This window comes from Aristolochia californica, unplaced genomic scaffold (genome assembly GCF_029961685.1).
Source record: "Aristolochia californica isolate CCGP_79_NKW_82.1479 unplaced genomic scaffold, dmAriCali1.0.hap1 SCAF_10, whole genome shotgun sequence".
In the NCBI taxonomy this organism is placed as follows: domain Eukaryota; kingdom Viridiplantae; phylum Streptophyta; class Magnoliopsida; order Piperales; family Aristolochiaceae; genus Aristolochia; species Aristolochia californica.
In genome coordinates, this window is record NW_027181771.1 from 34333783 (window position 1) to 34355327 (window position 21545).

At 41.3% G+C, this 21545-nt stretch overlaps 4 protein-coding genes across 10 annotated transcripts; 1 reads left to right on the forward strand and 3 right to left on the reverse strand.

The window, feature by feature from the left end:
* Window positions 1–479: 479 nt before the first annotated feature.
* Window positions 480–4322, reverse strand: LOC137937965 (disease resistance protein At4g27190-like). Its single transcript, XM_068783083.1, has one exon. The coding sequence runs from the start codon at window positions 4267–4269 to the stop codon at window positions 949–951; it is 3321 nt and encodes a 1106-aa protein (XP_068639184.1). The 5' UTR covers window positions 4270–4322; the 3' UTR covers window positions 480–948.
* A 1765-nt stretch (window positions 4323–6087) lies between these two features.
* Window positions 6088–10121, reverse strand: LOC137937981 (uncharacterized). 6 transcript variants are annotated; one of them, XM_068783090.1, is made up of 7 exons: window positions 9424–10121; window positions 8835–8921; window positions 8649–8758; window positions 8280–8456; window positions 7788–7866; window positions 7258–7429; window positions 6088–7056 (listed from the first exon to the last, which is right to left on the reverse strand). In XM_068783090.1, the coding sequence occupies exons 3-7, from the start codon at window positions 8667–8669 to the stop codon at window positions 6969–6971; spliced, it is 537 nt and encodes a 178-aa protein (XP_068639191.1). In that variant the 5' UTR covers window positions 8670–8758; window positions 8835–8921; window positions 9424–10121; the 3' UTR covers window positions 6088–6968. The 6 variants fall into 6 exon arrangements, with proteins under 6 accessions (XP_068639191.1, XP_068639188.1, XP_068639186.1 ...); XM_068783087.1 differs by having other exon boundaries at window positions 7788–7872; window positions 9508–10118; XM_068783085.1 differs by having other exon boundaries at window positions 7788–7872; window positions 9424–10118.
* Window positions 10122–12622: 2501 nt separating this feature from the next.
* Window positions 12623–15786, reverse strand: LOC137942755 (uncharacterized). Of its 2 annotated transcripts, none has more exons than XM_068788496.1 (4): window positions 14926–15786; window positions 13097–13184; window positions 12932–13010; window positions 12623–12802 (listed from the first exon to the last, which is right to left on the reverse strand). In XM_068788496.1, the coding sequence occupies exons 1-4, from the start codon at window positions 15757–15759 to the stop codon at window positions 12694–12696; spliced, it is 1110 nt and encodes a 369-aa protein (XP_068644597.1). In that variant the 5' UTR covers window positions 15760–15786; the 3' UTR covers window positions 12623–12693. The 2 variants fall into 2 exon arrangements, with proteins under 2 accessions (XP_068644597.1, XP_068644598.1); XM_068788497.1 differs by having other exon boundaries at window positions 12623–12806.
* A 4386-nt stretch (window positions 15787–20172) lies between these two features.
* Window positions 20173–21425, forward strand: LOC137942581 (peroxidase 27-like). The gene is made up of 4 exons (XM_068788284.1): window positions 20173–20397; window positions 20491–20679; window positions 20767–20932; window positions 21019–21425. Exons 1-4 carry the CDS (start codon window positions 20173–20175, stop codon window positions 21423–21425), a joined length of 987 nt encoding a protein of 328 aa, XP_068644385.1.
* The last annotated feature ends 120 nt before the right edge of the window (window positions 21426–21545 follow it).

Sequence of the window (21545 nt, forward strand, 5' to 3'; positions counted from 1 at the left end):
TTAAATTTTTGAATTTCTTACCATAAAAATTAGGGTACATAAGAGGAAAATTTGAGACCTCATTCCAACAAAATGTTAAATATGTTTTGCTTGAATTTTTTATAAGAGTGCTAATTGTTTCCTTTAAATATTGTCAATGGGATATGTCAGACCTGTGGTTTAAACAAAACCATGAACCCGGCCATTGATGTGGTTGAGTGGAAATGGACACGTTACTAAGATATACATCTTAGATTAATGCAACAAATTTGTTGCCTCTAAACCATGGATACATGACTCATCAAGTTAACCTACAACTCGGTCGAGCTCACCTAGATTTGGGAGAGTACAACTCGCCCCTTATATATATCTACTAAGCCATCAGACTTTGCCTCTACTCCAGTTTTCGGACTCAGGTGACTCAATGAAACTAATAAAGCAACCCAACACAAATATATCTAGTCAAGCCGTGTATCGAGTTTGAGTTGTGTAACCTGACTTTGAACTAGGGGAATTTGCTCGGTTCTGTCCACAAGAGAGATGCATTAGCCTTACATCAATGAGTCCCAATTAGGACACCAATAAAATCTCTCAGGTTCGAAAGCTGTTTCAACAAATTTGACCTTGAGCTGCTTAATGAGGTGGTTTCTTTTCTTCTTCGTTTTCAAAATCACTTGTTCAAGCTTTTCTCCTTCGCGAGAGTACTGATCAGAGGCTTCTTACAATCACCTGAAAAGAAGTTTTTTGTGTTTGAATGATGGAGCTCCTGAGTTTACTTGAAATGCTTACTTTCGTTGTGTTCTTCGGGACTGTTTCCTGAAGAATGTAATGCAAAGGCTGATCAGGAAGAAAAACAATGTCAATTGATCTTCCATCCTTCACCTGCTTATCGGTTAGAGGATTTGCAGCTATGGCACTTAATGCCTGTCTGCTGGATGCCCTGAAATCGGTTCGTGGACATTTTTTACATCAGTATTCTATGCATTTAAAAAAGCTTACGAAATGGGATTTGATGCCAGCGTCTTCCCAATCCAACCCTTCGAACCATTCACGATCCTTTCCCTCAATCTCCCGTAGTTTGGGCGCAGTCCCTAATCCCAACGGGAGCCTTTTCAACTTGGGGCACTTGTTTACTCTGATACATTCCAGTGAAGGCAACTCGAGAACTTCTCCTCCTTGACAGAAACTCGTCAGATTTAGTAGTCTGTGAAGAATTAGAGTTCTTAACCGAGGGAGTGCTGCCTTCTCCACCTCTCCTGCCCATGTGATAACCTCTTCCATTCGATAGCAATCTCTTATCTTGAGTTGTTCCAGCTGCTGCAGACTTCTGCACAGTCCTGCAGAAAAAAGAACTTTCATACTGTTACACTCGTATAAGCTCATCTGTTGTAAGTTTTGGAAGATCAAAGACCCCCCAGGCTGACTCATCGGTTTCTCTCCGTCTGTGATTAGGTGTTCTAATTGGTCGCATTTTAAAATTTGAAGTCTCATCAACTGAGTCAGTCCTTGAGCTTGAGAGAACAACAGGAGACTTTTCATGCTGTTGCAACGACCCACAGATAAATCCTCTAGGTTATGGAGGCTTCTGACTGGGATGGGCTCTTTCCAAATGTTTGACAACTTTGGTAGCTCTTTCAACTTTAATTTTTTTAATCCCGTGAGAACAGAATGTTCTTCTGCAATCCCCTGAGACTGAAACAGTTCCTGCAGCTCAAAGCATTCAGCAACTTCAAGTCTTTCCAGATTGTTCACTCTGCACATTAAATCAGATGACAAAACATTGACTAGTCCCCCGCAGTTGTTAACACAGAGAACCTTCAAATTTCCAAGGAATCCAGTAGGTAGAGGTCCGTTACAGATTTTCTTCAGCTTCTCCATTCTATCCAGATAAAGTTCCTTCAAATTCCGAAATGTATATTGTGGAATTTCTTTGAACAGGTACTCGAGTTTATCACTTTCTTCGATCCAAAGACGCTCCACGGCATCTAACCCACCAGCATCCAACTGGGAAAGATCCATCAGACCATCACAAGAGACTAGGTAAAGATCTTTGGTTCTCGGCAACAACCCCTTAACCCATTTTGGAGCAGGGTATGATATGTTCAGACGCAGAGTATTGGAGGATACTCTTTCCATGTAAGACTTGTCTATACAAATGGAAAATTTCTTTAGGTTCCTCCAAGGACAGGAAACACCTTGAGATAAAGATTCTCTATTTGTTACATGGATGTGCAAAGTGGTCAAAGAAGACAATGACAAAACCTCCGAGAAAGTGGCCTGACCTTCATCTCCCCTTCCCTCTACTTCCCACCCACTAAAGCTGTGTCCCATGTATAGTTCTTCCAATCTAGACAACCTTGAAAACACTTTTGCTGGGATCCTCTTAATAAATTTGGTAGATGTCAAATTAAGCAGTCTTAGATTGACCAACCCTCCAATTTCTTCTGGCAATTCATGAATCTTGGACTTTTTCAGGCAAAGTATTTCGAGCTTCTTAAGGCTTCCCAGCAAAGATACATTTGTCAGCAAATGACATCTGTTCAAACACAGTGTTCTGAGGTTTGTTAAGCATGAAATGGATTGTGGAAGCAAAGAAATTCGAGTGTTGCTAAGATCAAGAACCGTAGTGGATCTCATCTCTTCAAAGAACGTGTCAGGGATTTTCTCCAAGCAGGCATTATTTTGTAGAAGCAAGGTCTGGAGTTGTGGGCACTTGGGATTATCTGGTAGAGTACTGATTCTGTTGCTCATGAGTGAAATTCTCTTGCAACTATCTAGCTTCTCCCTCGCTCGCCATTCTGTGAAACCAAGGCTTCTCAGTCCGGCTTTTACCAGGAACCCATTCTCCTCTCTAGAAGAGATTTCCACAGCCACATCTCTCACAACATCATGCATCTTCACATACCCTTCCCTTTCAGTATCCAACAGCAAGCAAGAAGCCTTCAATTTGTCAACTACGCTGTGTACTCGGCAAGATGCTTCTTCTAAAGTGTCCAAATCCTGAAAGAACCCCTCCCCCATCATATATATCCTCAGTGCATTGACACTGATGTTATAGTCCTCAGGAAATAAGCAACAGAATAAGAAAAGCATCTTGGATTCATCACCTTCTAAATTCTCATAACTCAGAGTCAGAGAGAGAAATACCTTGGAATGCATACCTTCAATATTTGTTGGGATAGATCGTCGCAGCTGCAAAGAAGCATTAGACCACACAAACTGGTCTTTATCTCTGAGGGCTCTGCCAAGAGTGGCAACTGCTAGAGGCAGACCTCCACACTCTTTGGCAACATCCCTAGACACTGTATATATTTCTGGAGAATCAACAACATCACCAGCTTTTTTTCTGAACAAGTTCCATGAATCTTCTTCAGACAAGACTTCCACTGAAATCATAACTTGGCTTTCCATCACAGAACACACATCCAAGCTGCGCGTGGTGAGTAAAATTTTACACCCCTTATGTTCCACTGCAGATGGAATTCCCACATCCACCAATTCCAGTCTTTCCCAAATGTCATCCAAAATTATGAGGACCCTCTTTTCCTTTTTCAATCTGGCTGATAACTTACCCGCTCTTAACGATTCACTCTCTTCCGGCAGCTTGAGACCTAATTTTTCCGCGATTTCCCTCTGAATCTGTTTCAAGTCTGGTTTTGCAGACACAGTCACCATTAGAACCTCATCATAACTTCTAACTGTTCTAACCCGTTTTGCAACTTCTTTGATCAAGCTTGTCTTTCCAACACCCCCCATTCCATATACACCAATTATAAAGATCTTCTCATCGTTCAGAGCGTCAAAAACTTTCGACATGGCCAACTTTGTGGATGCAAAATTTTCAAAATCATTAACGGGTCGGTGTTCTATGCGCAAGGGAAGCAAATCATGTGAAATCTTGATGAAATTACCTTTCTCCTGGAGGTCCTTAACAATCAGTACATACGACTTTGCTTTCTTACTTTGTTTATACCGAAGCGTCCAATTCGGAAACCATCCACAAAGACAATAATCACGCTCCGTTGCTGCTTGATTCATTCTCCTCTGCTCTGTCCCGACATTCTCTGTCCTCTGCAGCCATTCTTGAACTTCCTCAGTGGGCTCTTCTAATCTCCTACTAGCCTCATCCAACTGCACCAGAACATCGTTTCTCCTCCTCTGTAGATAGTCAACTTCGCTTTTGAAGCTCTCGATGTACTGTTTATAATTAAGAATATAATCTGCCCGACATTTCGCTGCGACTGATATGCTCTTGAGCATTTCGGTAACAGGTGAGATGAGGACGTCCATGGCGATCTCAAAGCAATTCCAGTGCAAGAATGGCTGGGTAATAGGTAGCTCGAAAGAGAAGATGCGCTAGATCGTCAAATCAAATGTGAAGAGAATCAAAAGGAGAGGGTCTGACTAGTGGGCAGTAGGGAAGGTTTTTTGACCTTTAGAAAGTCAGAAGTCATCAATTCAGGCTGTTACTTAAGTCAACCACCATGATCCAAGGGTGAAATAGCTTCCAACGGTAAAAAAATATAAAAAACAATAATAATAGCAAGCCGGCCACAAGAGCCTATGGAGATCAAATCGATGTCTTTGGAGCTTCCAAGAAGTCAAGAAAGGATCTACCTCGAAGTTCATTTTCTGCTTCTCTTCCTGGCAATGAAACAATGATTGTCCTCGTCTGTAAACCTCCATTCACCTGTTAAACCATCACTTCATTAAGGATGAAGAAAGGAGCACACTTATCTTCGATGCTTCAAGAGTTTTTTGCTTGCAGTAACGAGTTTTTAATTTTCATAGTGATCTGCTGGAAAGAACGGCGGAGTAGTGTTTTGGGTCATTACTATCCGAATCTGTGAATATCAACGCGGCCAATCTCGTTAGTGCACCTTTCCTAGATTTATTACCATCGCTTCAGAGTGCGAACTGATGATTCTTTTGAAGATTTTCAGATGAGGCAAGGGCCGCGAGGCAATTTTTTCATCACTTCCGAGGGGAACAGTAAAAAATTTTGGGTGTTCGATTTTGAGTCGATTCATCGTCTCTTCTGAAAAACTTAAAACAAACACATCACATTCTCACCCGGTTCTAAAATGCAAAAAAGTAGGAAATAATTACAGAGTTTTATTCGAATAAGGTTCGTGAACAAAACGTCACTCTCGCTAGCGAATCGCCCTTAACAACTAAAATATGAAACATTCTTGTTTTTTATCCAACCCAAACTTGTGCGTACCTTTTGCTGCCGTTATCCCAACGCACCTTCGACGAATACTGACTCTAAATCGAAACTAAGGAAACCCTTCTATCTACCAAGCGATAACGATAGCCAGACGCCTGAGGCACCTCAGCGCCAGCATCCAAAATCAAAGGTCAGCTCCCAGCTGAAACGTTGGTCAAGAGCTCGCGCGATGCGACCCGGTCGAAGATTAGATCACAGTGTTAACCGTACTGACTACACCGCGTCGCTCCTATTCCGTCGCGGCACCCAAAGAACTATGGCCAGTGCTTTCAGAAGAAAGAAGCGACGATGAGGAAGACGATGACGGCGATTTACATGGTCTTCAACTGTACAGGATACACGGCCGAGCATTTCGTTAACGCAGCGTTGGGCCAGTCGGAGCACTTCCCAGTCGACAGGGGTTGTGTTGAAAATACTCATCTCTTCTCCGGGGTACCTTTGTCTTTTCATTACTATAATAAAAGTCCATATAAAATGAAATTGTAATAAAATATTAGAAATAGAATTCTCCCAACCGTTGTTAGATAGACGACATGGAGAGTTTGGTAGAAATAAATCAATAATCAAGCAAGCGGCCCACCATGGTCGAGGCAGCAAAGCACGCGTTGCACCTCTGGGGCGTACCGTCCCCCGACATACTGGGTCCCACAACGGAAGCTATTGCCCACCTCGCCGTCTCCCCCTCCGGCGTTCCCGGTCGGCAAATGCCCGTCAACAAAAGAGTACTTCAAACGCATCGAATTCACCATCAAGCAAGACGACAGCCGCCACCCGCAGAACCTTCCTCGTCGGCGTCACTCGCACCGGCAAGAGCCCATTGGCCAACGTACCAATCATAACCGGCGTCGATCTGCCGAATACGCTGTTCGAGGATATGGATCATGTGAGACAAGAATTAGAATTCGCCGGGAAAATATTTGCGCAAAACCCAGTGTAGCCAGTGATAGGTAAGCGAAGAAGCTGCATTTTTTTTGTGGGATGTTGTGTACTCGTGACCATTAAAATAACAAATTTGTCTTCTTCTTTTTTCCCCCGTTCCGAGTAACAGAGGTGACCGGAAAAGCTATAAAGAAACTGCGGCGATAGTGGTGAGGACTTTTCAAGATCAAAAGCAAAAGTGCTCTATGCCAAGAACTTGTTTTCTTCCGATTGGAGAAAAATGAATTGGTGTTCCCACTTTTATTCTTGGGTCAAGCGAATCATCACCAGATATTATCATTTCTCAGCAGTTGAATGCTCGCTGCAACACAAATAGAAACCCAGAAAAAAGCCAGGACGCCATTGAAAAGAAAAAGAAAAAGGAAAAAAAAGGGGCTCTGTTTACAAGATTCTTCTGGCACATGAACACCAGAACAGAAATTCTCTGAGCACCAACAGACTTGGAAGATATGGGAAAAAAGGGATAAATTAAACACAGAACGGAGTGGATACAAAAGAATACCCAAGGCAAGTGCTCCTCCATTAAAACAGTGCACATCCAAAAAGCTACACTCTGAACACAGCATGTGGATTATATTTCTATATATTACTGTCTGCTTCTAAAGCTTTGCGCCTTTGTCTTAGTTTTGCAAAGCGATGGCAAAAGGAATAAAGATTTCTCTACATCTTTTTCTCTTTTCAGTGATTCCTTTATGTGAGATCAATCCACAACCAGGTATGGAAACCCATGGGTAGCTTTACCGTATAGCTGCTCATAGTTCTGTGCTTCTGTGCGGTCTTGTATTGTTTGGTTGGGTATGCCAAGCAACAGTGAGACTAATTACTGCTGAGCTGCTATGGCATCGTCGCCATTGATCTTACCCATTGAGAGAGTGAAATATATCAGTATGATCGTCCCCATACTTGACCTGCAACATAAACCATGTCCATCATAAGATAAAACCATGTTTCAGACCGATCTGAAACTGGAGGAACTACGAAGGACAGGGAACAATGCTATTAGTTTTGACTGAGAGGCTCGGTCCTATGATGAGCAAAGAACGACCAGAAACTAGTGACGAGGAAATTCTACGGAGGCAAAACGGCGCCGAAAGTGATGGAAGACTTACAGTGTCGCGAAGAGCAAAAGCACTCTCTTTGGGTCAATCCAAGAGGAACGCCTGTTACAGTATCTCCTACTTCTGCTGCTTTCCATGTTGGTTGCTGGGTCACTTGTGGTGGTCCCTCCCACAGGGATAACCACGACCTTCTCCGCCGCGCAAACCCCACCACCCAACCCACCTGCTTGTTTGAATACAATAAAAAATTTCAACCAAATCGTTTACCTGATCCCACTTTGATTATCTTTGCCATTTTTTCTACTGGACTGAAGTGTGAAAACTGGTTAGTGGATTCAGATTCGCAGGTCGAGCATTAAAATCTGCGGGGCTGGAAGAGGGGAAATTAAGATACAGTGTAAAGAAATTTAAAATTTAAAACGATCGTTGCCATTAATAACGATCACTCGAAGCAGAAAGAGGGATGGGAATGGCGTGAGACTCAGGGAAGAACCAGGTTCTGAATTCAGCTGAGTCGTGATCAGGAGATGGCTTTGAAACTTGAAAAGGCGTGAATTGCAAGTTCCTTGTTACAATCATACCTTTGGAAGGGGAATCATCAGTTTCTTTTTGCCGAAGCTTTCGTTCTCCTCTCTGCGGTCCTTTTCGAGAAAGGCTTCTCTGCAACTTTAATTACACGAAATAAGACAAATCATTACCATGTGCAGAGCCAGAACCTATTGCGAAGCAGTTGCAACTCTCATATAATTACTGCCGCTTTACGATGGAATTTGCGACATCACAGGCAGAGCTTGATCCTTAAATCCTTCACACGTTTTAGGATAAAAGGAATTTGAGTGTATATGTGGAAGAATCCAAGAAACTCTTGTGATAATCAAACCAAGAAGATTTGAATTTGCAGGAGCAGGATACAACAGTTTCCGGATTTAAATCGGAACTGGGTTTGAAACGGTAAAAGAAATCGCAGAATCTTGAAACTGGGATTGTAAATTTTCATGAGAGAAGCTTTAGGAATTCATAAGAAGAAACAGAGAGGATTTCGGTAAATTAAACCTTGCGAAGATGAAACTTACAGAGGTTAAATCTTTTCCAACGACATGCGAGGATAAGCTCTCCATCTCCAAAACAAAACTATCGCGTCCCTCAGTTGTCTTCACAATGAGTTGTTGATCCGTGGCAGCCATTTTGCTGGTGCTTTTTGTTGCTCCAAGCCCGAACTCGTAAGAAAAACTCAGAGCCGAATCACCACCCTTCCGAGGATAAACAAATAAATTAAATAAATGAAATAACAGAAGAAAAAACCGTTCAGTTGGTTCATCGCCTTCAATTAATGCAAGAAACGCCAAACAGAGACGCCCGATAAAATAGTTACAGGAATCAAAATAAATTTCGCAAAGTAACCAGCAACGAGAACACCATACTTCTTATCGTTCTGTACATACCAATTTTGGGATTTCAGCCATATTCTTTCCTTTCTCGATCACGGTAGACTTCAAGAGAAACAAAACGGCTCCTTCACGAGTGGGAGCTGCGGGTGGTTGCTGCAGATGAACTGCAGAGATAAGTTAGTCAAAAAGTAAAGAACAAAAACTAATATTAAATAGACAACAGGAAGAGAAAGAATTAACCTCACAAAATTCGAAAGACCCAAAACAGATTTTAGGTGCTTCGCATCAAATCACATCTGCTTGTGTCTTAAGAGTGAAGAATCCTTTCTGAACACGGAAATGAAAGCCAGAAATGACACAAGGAAATAAACAGAAGACTAATACATCATATGAGAAACTTCTGTGCACAGTTCGGAACTTCCAAGAACTCACGAGCCATTCTGTTGACGAAAGCGATCCTATAAATTTATTGCCATCAACAGTGGAAATGAAAGAACAGTTTGGTTTAGCGGTTGCGAGAGCGAGAGAAATAGTTTCCTCTCTTGGTTGGTTCCAAACAAGTCCCATCTTTCTCTGTTTTTTCTTCATTCTATAATAGAGGAATTAAAAAGCCTTTGATCACTTTAATTATCTCCATTTACGCTCAAACCAGCATTGACATGATCAGGCTAGTTATTAAGAGCTTAATTATTTTACATAAAGAATTATGTTTGACGGCCAAACAAAAGCCAACCGGAGCAGAAAACAATACATAATCCAAATATTAACGGCCATTAACGTTTTCATCGGGACCACTAAATTAATTGAATTCGTAATGTGATTTAATCACCTCGATGATGATCGAATTTCTCGTCAACTCAGGAGAAAAGAATCGTGAATCGTGATGCTCATCTCAGATTCTCAGTGAGCGCACCTGAAAGGTGTGCCGTTTGATTAATCCGCCGCGCATGCAACAGGGACACCTATCTGCTCATCTCTGGAACTTCCTTTTGGCGTCTGCCGGTACCCTTTCTTTCCTCTGCTCACGCGAGAAGAACCAGGGAAGAAAGAGGGACAACGTTTTATGGGAAGGCCGACGCTCTCTTGCTTTTCAAGATTTTCAGACTCCACTAACGGGCAAAGAAATGAATAAATAAAGAGGGGGGATGCTGGGTTTAAGAATTCTGTTTCTGCTTTGCTTCGTTCTGGAATTGATGGGAGTCTTCAGGGAAGGAATGAAGAAAGCATTTTAAATACACGAAAGGCATGTGTAGGGCAGAAATGGGTGCGGCGGTGATCGTGGAGGAATCCCCTCCCTTGCTTCAAATCGTTGTGCTTGACAGAGGAAGAACAGTAGAGAACTGAGAGAAGGGATGGAGGCGCTCTGCTTGGGTAATTATTTATTCATTATAAGAGTTGTTTCTGGATTTGCAGAGTAAACTAATGGGAGTAAACAGAAAACGTGTTGGAGTACAGTAAGGACCTTTAATGGGTGGGCAATTTTTTTTTGGTTTTGTATAAGGAAGGAAGTTATTTAATGGTGGGAGATAAGACGGAAGGCAGTTTCTCAAAATCAGTTGAAGAGGTTAATTTACGTAGGGCGGTTTCTGAAACATCTTGAACAAGCAGAGAGAGCAGAAACGAGTTTATGAAGCTGGATTACACGTTGAAAACTCTGTCAAATTGCGCATAATCTTCTTCTTGAATACAGATCGCTGTCTCTTTCGTTCTTTCTTTCGGCCTGGAATTATGTAACAGCAAACCCAAATTACACGATTCTCCGCTTGGTTTTCTGCTTTTATCTACGTAGTTCTTCACAAAAAGCATCCATTAAAATTCCTTGGAACACGGAAGAAGTCACATCTGAGTATGGGTTACGTTACCTGGTTCACAGAATCACTCCCCTCGCGGAATGTTGGCTTCTAATTCATCTCCAACTCATGAAAAATCAATCTTTTTCTTCTGTGAGGATCTATGATTGAGCTAGTTGACCTGACTTCCTTGACTGAAAAGCCTGTCTGAATAAGCACTCCTGTACTTCCAGAAGACTTTCTAGCACCGCATGATGGGAGAATAATGAAAAGAGAAGAAGAAGAAGAAGAGCTGTTCAATAGTTTTTACAAAAACAGGAAGAAAATAGAAATTTTGATTCAACTCCTTACATGGCACGAAAACAAGCTCTGGTTCGCGAATTACAGTCAACTATTTTAATGAAAGAAATGAATTGCTCTTCAGTTTCATTTCACAGCAAGGTCTGGAGATTGTTGTACAGATCAGCAAATGAATCTTTAATGCCTTCATTAACAAGATTGGACCACTCGTTCTACTTGAAGATTCTCTTTTCCCTGATCGGCAATTTCAAAGCCATAGCAACTGCTGAGAAGCCTTACCTTGGATGAGATTAAAAACAATAATCAACCATAGCTTCACATATCCTTTTATGTTGATTTCTTAATGAAATCCCACTTCTCACACCAACGCCTCCTTCCTTCTTCCCCACATTTACAAATAACACATCTTAATTCATTTCCAGCCATTTTTTTTAGGATTCTTATCTGGGCCAACCTTTTGTCTATCTACAGTGATGTCAAGATTTGGAAATCTGTTGGATAAGAGTCGGAAGCTTCGTCAACCCACTCGACCCTACCCACTCCATGTTGAGATGGAAGATCATTATCAAATTATGTTTAAAAATAAAAGCACTATTATGATTCAGAGAGAGGGAGAGAGAGAGAGAACAAATAATTAACCGCCAGGAGCTTTCTGACCTGTTTAAGGCATTTATCAGATAATGAAGGCTCCCTTGGTTGTTGCTTTCTGGGCTTCCGATAAGAACAATAGATACACTCTAACACTAAAGAGTAAGAGAAAAGCGTTGTGAGATAATGCGCTCTAGGCTGCTTACACTTTTCTGTTGGGAACTTGAGAGCGGCGAGTGGCCACTATTTTTTACTTAGCTGCCTTCAGAATAGCAAAAGGAGAAAAGAGATGCTTTGGGAAGAGGTAACCCGGAAATGAAAGTTATCATCACTACCAAGCAAAAGTAAGGATAAAGACGGATAAGACTGAGCTACAAAGCTAACATTCTGAAACGTCTCTGCTACTAAGACAAATCCTTCTTTGCCGGCAAATTGGTGGAATCCACATCAACAATAGGAACAGTATGAATCAGTGAACCCTGAGAACAACAGGAGGATGGCATCTTATTGTGGAGGGACCCAAATCCTAGTAAAGAAAAAAAAAAAAAAAAAAACCAGAGATCTTTTCGTGCAGTTTTTAAAATCCAGACAAGGAGTTATACCCAACGAACATGATAGATCACACCACAGCATCAGACAGTATGCTGTAAATATCTTCCTCCAAAGAGGGAAGCACCCCATGTTGATGCTCTTAAGTAATTATATAACACTAGTTCTCCATTACCCAAATTGGCTAGTTCTAATAAATTGTTAGACTACAACATGCCCCAGGGGCCAATCAAGAGGTATGAGAGGTGAATTTGGCCAGCAAGCAGTGCAAAAATGACAAAGGAAACTGTAAATCAAAAAGAAAGTTAATGTTACTCATCTGAAGAATGATAACCAAAGACACAGGGTATTTTGCATTTTAAGCTGGAAAAATAATGATTAAACCCAGAATACATCTACATTCATCTACCCATTTTGTTGATGAAGAGGTATGTACTAAGAGAAAAAGAAACAAATAGAATGGCCAAGAAGAGGGAAGAAGACCATTTAAGAGAGTAATAAAACCCAGAAAGCAAAACGACTATTGGTGACATTTGAGAGGAAGTCTACCTTGTGAGTGGCAGTTCTAGTTTCATGGTCCAAAGAAACACATGGAAACGCAAATATCCTCAATATGTCAATGACTTTCAAGAGTCACCACAGAAGAGGATTCTCCAAGAATGAGCATGACATAGAACAACCACAACTGAATCTCCAAATGCTATTACAGTGGCATATAACAATGGTAAAACAAACAAACTGGACTACATAAACAACATCAATATGAAATATTTTTTTATTATAATATTTACATAGACCAACAGCAAGGTGCTGGGAAAAAGAATAGTCTACAGCTAGAACCTAGAAAAACAGAAATTTACATTGATAATACCTCAACATGAAGTTAGAATGATACATTTTTTTATTATTTTTCTTGACAACAAGAGAGTCACAAACTTTTCACGATCTGTGACTTGTCCAAGGTCATGCCACAACATTTTCCTGACTCAAAAATAAAGAAAGGACGTTAGTCAGTGATGAACCTTCTCGATTGTCTTGGACCATCATAAGATAGGTATTGTTCATAGGTGGGATTTGCTGGATGATGTGGAAAATGGACAGAAGACTCACCTTCTTGAAGCCCAGAGAAGATCATACACCACAAAACTGGAAATAGCTACAAAACCAACCATTTCCAAGCATCCACTGTCTGTGGTAATGGAAGCCAAAAATGATCATGCAAATTTATAAAACAGTAGTTATACACAATGGGAGAAGATAGGAAACGATACATACCACCAGCTACAAGTGCACCCAGAACTCCTGCTACCATTGCTATTGCAGGAATAGCTGCTTGTACCTCATTTGAAGCAGGTAGTTCCTCCTGAAAAAATAGAACCATAATTTTGAAAAACACAGACGCTATGGAAAAACCCAAAAAAAAAAAAGCAAAATGTCCATGCATATATGATAATATATAGAAACAATATTACAAAATTGACCCTCAATATTTTCATAAATAAGGCAAAATGAAACACAGTATGTTCCAAATAAGGGTCAGCCAGCAAAAGAGAATAACTCTGCCTAACAACAACAGATTGCTATGAACAAATACTGTTGGAGCTGTGCCTGATTTTTAATAAGCTTTCAGATGATATTTAATCAAACCACCAACAAGGTAAGCTCGAAGTCAAACAAAAAACCTCCTGTTTATTTAGTGTTGCATGCACTATATTGAGTAAAGGTGATGTTGAGTGGCATGTTTAAATCACATCTGGATCCATGAGTATAAGAATTCCTCATTAAAGGACTAAGCTCTCAAAAATCCCACCCATGAGATGTTATGTATATTAGATCAAAAACCAAAATTTCAAGAAGGAAAGGTTTAGACTTATTTAATCCATGAGATATATAGGCCACATCCAAACCATGCTTCAATTAGTGGATAACAACTGTCTGGATAAAGCCATAGAGCTTCCTTTCAAACTAACACGTCCATGCTCTAGAAAGTAACCTGCATATGGCATTTCAGCTTTGAATTTGCTTACATTGTCAAACTGAGGCCTCCAGACTAATGGATAGTCTCCTTTTTTACCGTTGCTCTCTCTTCTTGTCATGCATATTGAAAAATTACTAACCCCATAACCAGAAACAGGTCTCCTGGATGACACTTTTATGTGGGAACAGCACTTCTGCAAGAACGAGTCTTGGCCTTTTGTCACATCTTGCAGTTTTTCTAATATTTGAGTTCTCCATTGTATTATTCAGATGTACATGATATCCCTCAGGAGTTCCTTAATAAAATCTCTTTTCCATTGTATAAAAAAAAAAAAAAACGAAGGGGCAATCAATTCATGAAAATGAATGTATACCTGCCACTGATGGAAAGGGAACAAGAGTGTTAGCTCCTGAGAAGAAACTCTTTAAGTTTTATAAGAACATATCATTCCAAATCAAGAGGGTAAAATTATACTAAATGTGGAGTACTGCACATTTTAAGAGAAAGGCTTCTTATAAAAGAATATATGTCAGTGGAACATATATTGAACTAAACATAGTTTATCGACATCGTCCTGTTCTTTAGCTTATTTCAACATCAAAGTAGATAAAGATAATTATTTAGTAGTTTAGAATAACTTCAAAGAAGAGCGCAATCTCAGGATTCTGGAGAATCAAGCACAGAATCAAAGCCATTTCTTTTCAGATGTAACATTTAAATGTGGACTAATCTATTCCGTTCATACTCTCAAGATCCAGAAAAGATAAAACTGTGAGAAAAGCTGTCAGCCATAGTATTTATGTTAGCAATTATGTTACTTTCTTATTAGTTTGTGTCAGTTATGTAAGTCATATATAGTATTAGTGTTAGTCTCATAATATCTATCACTAGAACATGCACTTAACAGTTTTTTTGACATAATGTTTATGTTTGATTCTCATGTTAGTCAGATGCGCTTTTCTTGTCTACAGTGGTTACTCCAATGTTTCTTCAGATTCTGTAGTTCATCTCCTGTTCACAAAGGCCCTTCTTTTCTTAAAAATGTACCTAGACCTATGAAAATAAGTAATAAAACGGCAATCTGATACCCAACTTTCATAAAAGAAAGCAAGGAACGAATGCATACCTTTTCCTCAGTTGTCAGAGGCAAATTCTTCAGAGGAGCTATGGATGCTTCTGGTAACAGGTATCGCCTATCACCACTATCATTTACATGGAACATGTCTTTTTCTTCCTCTTCTACATCGCCAAAATCTGTCCTAATTGTTGCAATATGCATTACAGCAAAATTTTCTGTCTTACTGCCTCCCATGATGTAAAATTCCCAAACCATCAAACTTTGAAACTGTCTACACCCGACGCTTTCTCGGCTGAATGGAACTTCGACTGGGAATGACGGCTCAATAATTCTCGAATCCAAGAACCCGATCAGTGCTTGATCCGGCACCTCCAGACCGCAACCGTAAGTACCTCTAGCCAAAGGCAGTGGACGAAAACTTGGTCTTCGCCCAAGGGCCACTTTATCCGTGCCTAATTGCCTGGCGCGTGAGGTATGCACTCTCAAATCCATGAGGAACTTCTTCTTCAAATTGTAAATATCCACATTGAGAAAATCCCTACTCAATTCGAAACGATATCTAATAAGCGATAAACGTGAAGGCAAACTCCGGCGCTTTCGGATTAGTTTCAGAGTAGAAACCAGTGCAGACAAAATTAACGATAGAAAAACCGTTCCCACGAAGAAATTCCCAGGAATTTTCGGATTCGAGGTAAAACACGGTGCGGTGAGAGAAATTGACAGGACTTTACCCGACGAAGTAGCTAAGATTGGAGAACTCTTCGAAACGGAGTGTCTGGAATCGGGGAGAGGGAGCATGGAGATGACGTGATCTGTTTTAAGTTTTTTCGAATAGGGAAAAGGGACTGAGAAGTGACTGTGTAAGCACATCAGAGAAGCCATGCGAACTGCTGAGTGGGAGAGAAGGGGCAGAAGCAAGCACCACGATTTGCCGCCATTAATCTCCCGAGCTTAAAGCTTACTACAATTTTCTTCAATTAAAATATTTTATAATTTGCATAAAACTGGAATAAAAAGATCTCTGTGCTTTGGTTACTTTAAAGACCACAATTTCTATTATCGATTTCAACCAAATGACTTTTTTTTTTGGGGGGGGGGGGTAAAATTATAGAAACTAATCTGCTGGGGGGCTTTCAAGTATTTGTCTAACAATATCAAATTTAATAATTTAATTAAGGCTCTTATAATTATTAGGTCCAAAGTCTAAGAATAATGGCCGATGCTAGTATTGACTTTCAAAATGCATGATTGAAAGGTACTAAGAGGGAGAAGAGGTGCCTCCCCCATAGAGGACAGGGGAGGTGTTACCTTCGGGTGAAGGAACAAGAGAGCCGCCCTCCTCTCCCATGTTGAGATTTCACGCTCGGCCCATCCTGGGTTAAGTACGTTAGTCTTCCACTCCTAACAGGCCGGTCTTTTGGGATGTATTGGTTAGGTACTTCAACATTTGGTATCAGGGCGGGACGGTCAGGGACCGTTATTTTGTTTGGTGAAGGTATCTTGAGGTGTAAGCAGTAAGGTACTCTGCAAGGTTGCTGTTATCTGAGGTTGTTGGGTAGAGTAAAGTTGTGCCAACATGATGAATGACTTTCATGTGGGTGGAGGAGTCAAGAAGCTCAACCATGAAAACTATAATACGTGATCAAAATGTATTGAGTCTTACCTACAAGGTCAAGACCTATGGGAGGTTGTTGGTGGCAGTGAAACTACACAAGCAGTGGCAAAGGATGCCAATGGGACCCTGCGAAAATGGAAAATTAAAGCAGGCAAAACAATGTTTGCTTTAAAGACCACAGTTGAAGAAGAAATGTTGGAGCACATTCGGGATACAAAAACACCGAAGGAAGCATGGGACATCTTCGCTGTACTGTTCTCAAAGAAGAATGATGTAAGGTTGCAACTGCTTGAGAACGAGCTGTTATCAACGACACAATGCGACATGACCATTGCTCAGTATTTCCACAAGATGAAGTTGATATATCGGGAAATTTCAGATTTAGACCCAAAAGCTCCCATTGGGGAAACCAGGATAAAGAGGATAATTACCCATGGTCTAAGACCCGAATATCGAGGGTTCATTGCTGCTATACAGGGATGGCCGACTCCACCATCACTTGTTGAGTTTGAAAATTTACTTGTTGATCAAGAAGCCTTGGCTAAGAAAATGGGAGAAGTCTCACTGAAAAGTGAGGAGGAAGCACTCTACACTAGCAAGAGCAGAGGTAATATCAAGCGATACACTGGCAGTGGGTCTAGAAAGGATGGTGACAAGGTGAAAAGTCACCAAGAAGAGAGAAGCTCTTATCAGAAAAATCACCAAGAAGAGGGAAGCTCTTATCAGAAAAATCACCAAGAAGAGGGAAGCTCTTGTCAAGGGGGAACTTCAAAGAATCGTGAAAATAATAGAAGGTTTGATATCAAGTGTTACAACTACAGGAGGATGGGCCACATAGCAAGAAATTGTTGGTCCCAAAAACAGTCTGTTGAAGGTAACACTGCCACTTACACATCTCAGGAGAAGATGGAAGAGGAGTGGGATGTTGAAGCACATTTTGTTATGGGGGAAGAAGAATTAGCTCTCACTGTAACAACACCTGAACAGATAAGTGATGATATGTTGAAGAAAAGGGAAAGAGAAGAGGAATTTGAGAGAGATGAAGAAGGTTTCTTCACAACTATAGATTTTGTTGAAACTGATGAAGATGATGAGGAGAGTGATGTGAATACTATCGTGGATCAGATTCTTGCGAAGGGATTTGACAGAGTTCGAATTTCTGCTTTTTCGGTGGATGAGTGGGACAATCTGGGGGATCATGAAGATAAATCAGAAAATAAAGAAAATGTTGAGTTCAGAGTTATTGACTCTCTATCAATTGCCCAAGAGATATTTTTAGTCATGGTAACTGAAACACCGAAGCCTACAACTATTGAGGATGAACTGAAGCTAGAGACGCAACAATCTGATACTTCTGCATGTTCCCAAGGTGTTTACCTTAGTGGAAAGGTTGAGGACATTTTATATGGTGATAGGGCCCTTGCTGAAGCCACTAGGGCATTGGATAATCATGAGAATGGTGGTGTCAATATTGAAGTTATTCCTGCTTCTGTCAGTATGTGTGAATTGGCAAATGTTGCAGCTATCAGTGTCGAAAAATAACGATGAGATAGGAAACTTGATTGAGGTTGCTGAGCAAGAGTATGAAAGAGAGAAGCTCAATGAAAGAATTGCTAAACTCTCTGGGGGTGTTTCTGTCATTCAGGTAGGACCACAAACAGAAACAGAGTTGAAAGAAAAGAAACTAAGAGTTGAACAGCCTAGTCCTGAGTATGGCCGTGGTCCCATCCCATACAGAAGGTCTGAGCCTAGAGGTACTCCTGATGTTGAGAGAGATGAAAGGCCAAAAGATGAGGAGGTCAAGATGAGTGTCCGTGTTGATGACACATGATCTAGGCATGAGGGCTGGTGTTGAGGGGGAGTGTTGAGAATCAACACCAGCGGGCCTAGCTCGTGTGGGCCCACTTTTTTTGTGTATAAGTGTTGACGCACAGTGTGTCGGGTATAAGTGATAGAGTAGGTTAAAAATAAAATGAAGGGAGAAACAGAAAGGTGAAACAGCGGTAGTGTGTGCGAGAAGAAACTGAAGGGAAAAAATACGCGAGAGAAAAGAAAAAGGGGAGCTAGGGCAAGAGAAGTGCGTCGTCGGTACTGGAAGGGAAGGTCCTGCTGCTGGTGTTGTCGTCGTCGTAGTTGCCGCAGAAGAGAGAGATGCAGAGGCTCGTTGTTGCCGGAACAGAGAACAGAGTGTTGTTTGCTGTTGTTGCCGGAACAGAGAATAGTGTTGTTTGCTGCTATTGCCGTAGCCGGAGCTCGGGACTCGGGACTGTTGTCGGAAGAGGTCACATTGTTACCGGAGAGGAGAGAGCCGTGGTGGCTCGCCTTTGCTGGACAGAGGGGTCGAGGAGCGACGTTGCTGTTGAACAGTGTCACTATGCGAAGAAAGGAGGTTCATTTTTCTCTCAAGTTTGATTTCTGTTTAATACTGTATCTGTGGACCCTATTTGTGTATTTATGTTTTGTGGATGTGTGTTTTGCTATGAGAATGTGTATGTGTCAAACATTATGATTTGTATTCAGTAGGTGGACTGAATAAATTAGTAGATTTGTGGGTGTGGTTGTGAAATTAATTCAACATCCCATTCTTCCAAACTGACATAACGGGAGGCCGTGAGATCCTTCCTCCCTTGTAAACTGACATAACGGGAGGCAGTGAGATCCTTCCTCCCTGTTTCCTCCCTGTGTCCACCCAATAGAAGCTTACTTTATAGACAGAAAAAATCCTGTTTACCTGTTCCAAGTATTTCAATTGATTGAAAATTTTCCCGAGTCCAAACACAGAATACCAGAATGCCATGTGCTTGCTTCTCCATTACAACGTGTAAGCCATACCAGAGAAGTTGACAGTTTCCATCTCATTTCACCATTGGAATCTCACCGTCAAGCATTCGAATCTGTGCTATTTATGCAGCAACAGTTTACATGTCATTGGTCTGATCCTTGTATTCTACCTACCCAGAGATTAGATTTAAACCCATTTAATGGATTTATCTGCTGAAATGCAGCAATGAGGAAACATGGAAATCCAATATTTAATGCAACTTGGATCTTCAAACGCTTTTCTGAACTGAATCTGAGATTTTAGACAAAACAAGCACATGAACGCGAGAGCTCCCTCCTTTCTGTCTTTTTTTCTTTTCTTTCTGCAAGGTCAACTCTTCTGGGGTGCTCTCGGAAACTTGTTGGCATGCTTGGATGAGTTGTTCTCCTCATCATCTCTTCCGTGAATCGTAAGAGTTGTATTTCATGTTATCATTCCACAGAAGTAGTATATAAAACCTGAGGTTCATTATTCTATAAAGTATGCTCTACACCAAACATGTTCGTGCTCATCTTAACAGATTAAGAAAGAAAACGTATGTTGTGATTAAGGATTGTTTACGGATTAGCCCCTTTAATCTCGCTCAGGTAGATCGCCTCCATCCCTGATTATTGCCTTCGGCGCTCAAGAAACGGGAAAAAAAAACGATTCAGAAGCCTCATCCAGAAACACCCAAGTCAACTTTTCTGGGTCGCCTTAACTTTTATTTATAATTCGTTTACCTTACAGCAAGCAACAATTCAATTAGAAATATCTTAGTGCAAATCGTAGGACAAGGCAGAAGCCCATATATATATGACATGCTTGTTTCCTACCATTTCACCTGCAAGCAAACATCTCTTCACCATTTTCCCTACAAATGTCTGTTGGCATGGAGCATTGCTTTAAGCTCTTGTTCGTAGCATCAATGGCGCTTTTCCTTGCGAATGGTTCCCAGGCGCAGGGATTGAAGGTCGGGTTTTACAGCAAGACATGCCCCAATGTGGAAACTATCGTGAGGAACACAACAGCGAGCTTCCTGTCCCGGGCACCTACACTTGCTGCACCTCTGCTGAGAATGCACTTCCATGATTGTTTCGTTCGGGTTTGTTTTGATATAATAGTTCATGTTAAGCTTAATTTCTTCCATTTCAGCTAACTGAAACAGGTAACGATGTTATCTTAATTACTCGTGCAGGGTTGTGATGGGTCGGTGCTTTTGAATTCTACCCAGAACAGCCAGGCAGAGAAGGCTGCCATACCGAACCTGAGTATTCGAGGGTTCCAAGTCATCGATGCAGCCAAGGACGCTATCGAGAAAGTATGCCCAGGAGTAGTTTCCTGTGCTGATATCCTGGCTTTGGTTGCCAGGGATTCAGTTTACCTGGTAATTAGAAATGGAGAAAGATTAATTACCTCCGGGACCCATCTCAACCATTTGTGATTTCTTACTTGTTTCTTGCTACTGTTTCAGATCAAGGGACCCTTTTGGCAAGTTCCCACGGGACGAAGAGATGGCCGAGTGTCTCTCCTCTCAGATGCTTTGGCAAACCTTCCACCTCCATTCTTCAACATCACCCAGTTGAAAGCATTGTGGCAACAGAAGGGTCTCAACGTGAAGGACTTAGCAGTTCTATCAGGTAACAAACAGCTTCATCCGATCCGTCTTAAGTACCCTTCGCCGTTGTGAGTCCAATCTAACGCGAGAGCGTCTGTGTGTTCTCAGGTGGCCACACCATTGGTAACGCCCACTGTCCGGCCTTCTCAAACCGTCTGTACAACTTCACTGGTAAGGGCGACACCGACACCAGCATGGACCCCAACTACATAGCGCAGCTGCAGCAGAAATGCAAGCCTGGGGACACGACCACGATTGTGGAGCTGGACCCAGGAAGTTTCAGAACCTTTGATACTTCTTACTACAATTACATTGCAAAAAGAAGGGGTCTTCTCCAGTCCGACGCTGCTCTCCTCAACGATAAAGAAACCAAAGCTTACCTCGACAACCAACTGACCTCTTCTTCACCCAGCTTCTTTAAAGATTTCGGAGTGTCCATGGTGAAAATGGGGAACATCGGCGTTCTAACAGGCAAAGCTGGTGAAATAAGGAAGCACTGTGCTCTCGTCAACTAGATGACATATCTGTTGCAGAATTTGAACAGACTGGGAACGAAGGTGGGGATTGAGTTCCGGAATATAATAACCGTAATGTTCCTAAAATGTGTTATGCCCTGCACGTCTCTGAAAATCCAA

Excerpts from the sequence above, each read along its gene's own strand:
- LOC137937965 (XM_068783083.1), bottom strand. The coding sequence starts at position 4,269 with ATGGACGTCCTCATCTCACCTGTTACCGAAATGCTCAAGAGCATATCA.
- LOC137937981 (XM_068783089.1), bottom strand. The coding sequence starts at position 8,669 with ATGGCTGAAATCCCAAAATTG. Across the intron at positions 7,873-8,279 it reads TTGGAAAAGATTTAACCTCT|TTGCAGAGAAGCCTTTCTCG; the intron begins GTAAGTTTCATC and ends GTGTAATTAAAG. Across the intron at positions 7,430-7,787 it reads TGATGATTCCCCTTCCAAAG|GTGGGTTGGGTGGTGGGGTT; the intron begins GTATGATTGTAA and ends TCAAACAAGCAG.
- LOC137942755 (XM_068788496.1), bottom strand. The coding sequence starts at position 15,759 with ATGGCTTCTCTGATGTGCTTACACAGTCACTTCTCAGTCCCTTTTCCC. Across the intron at positions 13,185-14,925 it reads CTCTGACAACTGAGGAAAAG|GAGGAACTACCTGCTTCAAA; the intron begins GTATGCATTCGT and ends CTATTTTTTCAG. Across the intron at positions 13,011-13,096 it reads GGGTGCACTTGTAGCTGGTG|ACAGTGGATGCTTGGAAATG; the intron begins GTATGTATCGTT and ends CCATTACCACAG.
- LOC137942581 (XM_068788284.1), top strand. The coding sequence starts at position 20,173 with ATGTCTGTTGGCATGGAGCATTGCTTTAAGCTCTTGTTCGTAGCATCA. Across the intron at positions 20,680-20,766 it reads CCAGGGATTCAGTTTACCTG|ATCAAGGGACCCTTTTGGCA; the intron begins GTAATTAGAAAT and ends CTACTGTTTCAG. Across the intron at positions 20,933-21,018 it reads GGACTTAGCAGTTCTATCAG|GTGGCCACACCATTGGTAAC; the intron begins GTAACAAACAGC and ends GTGTGTTCTCAG.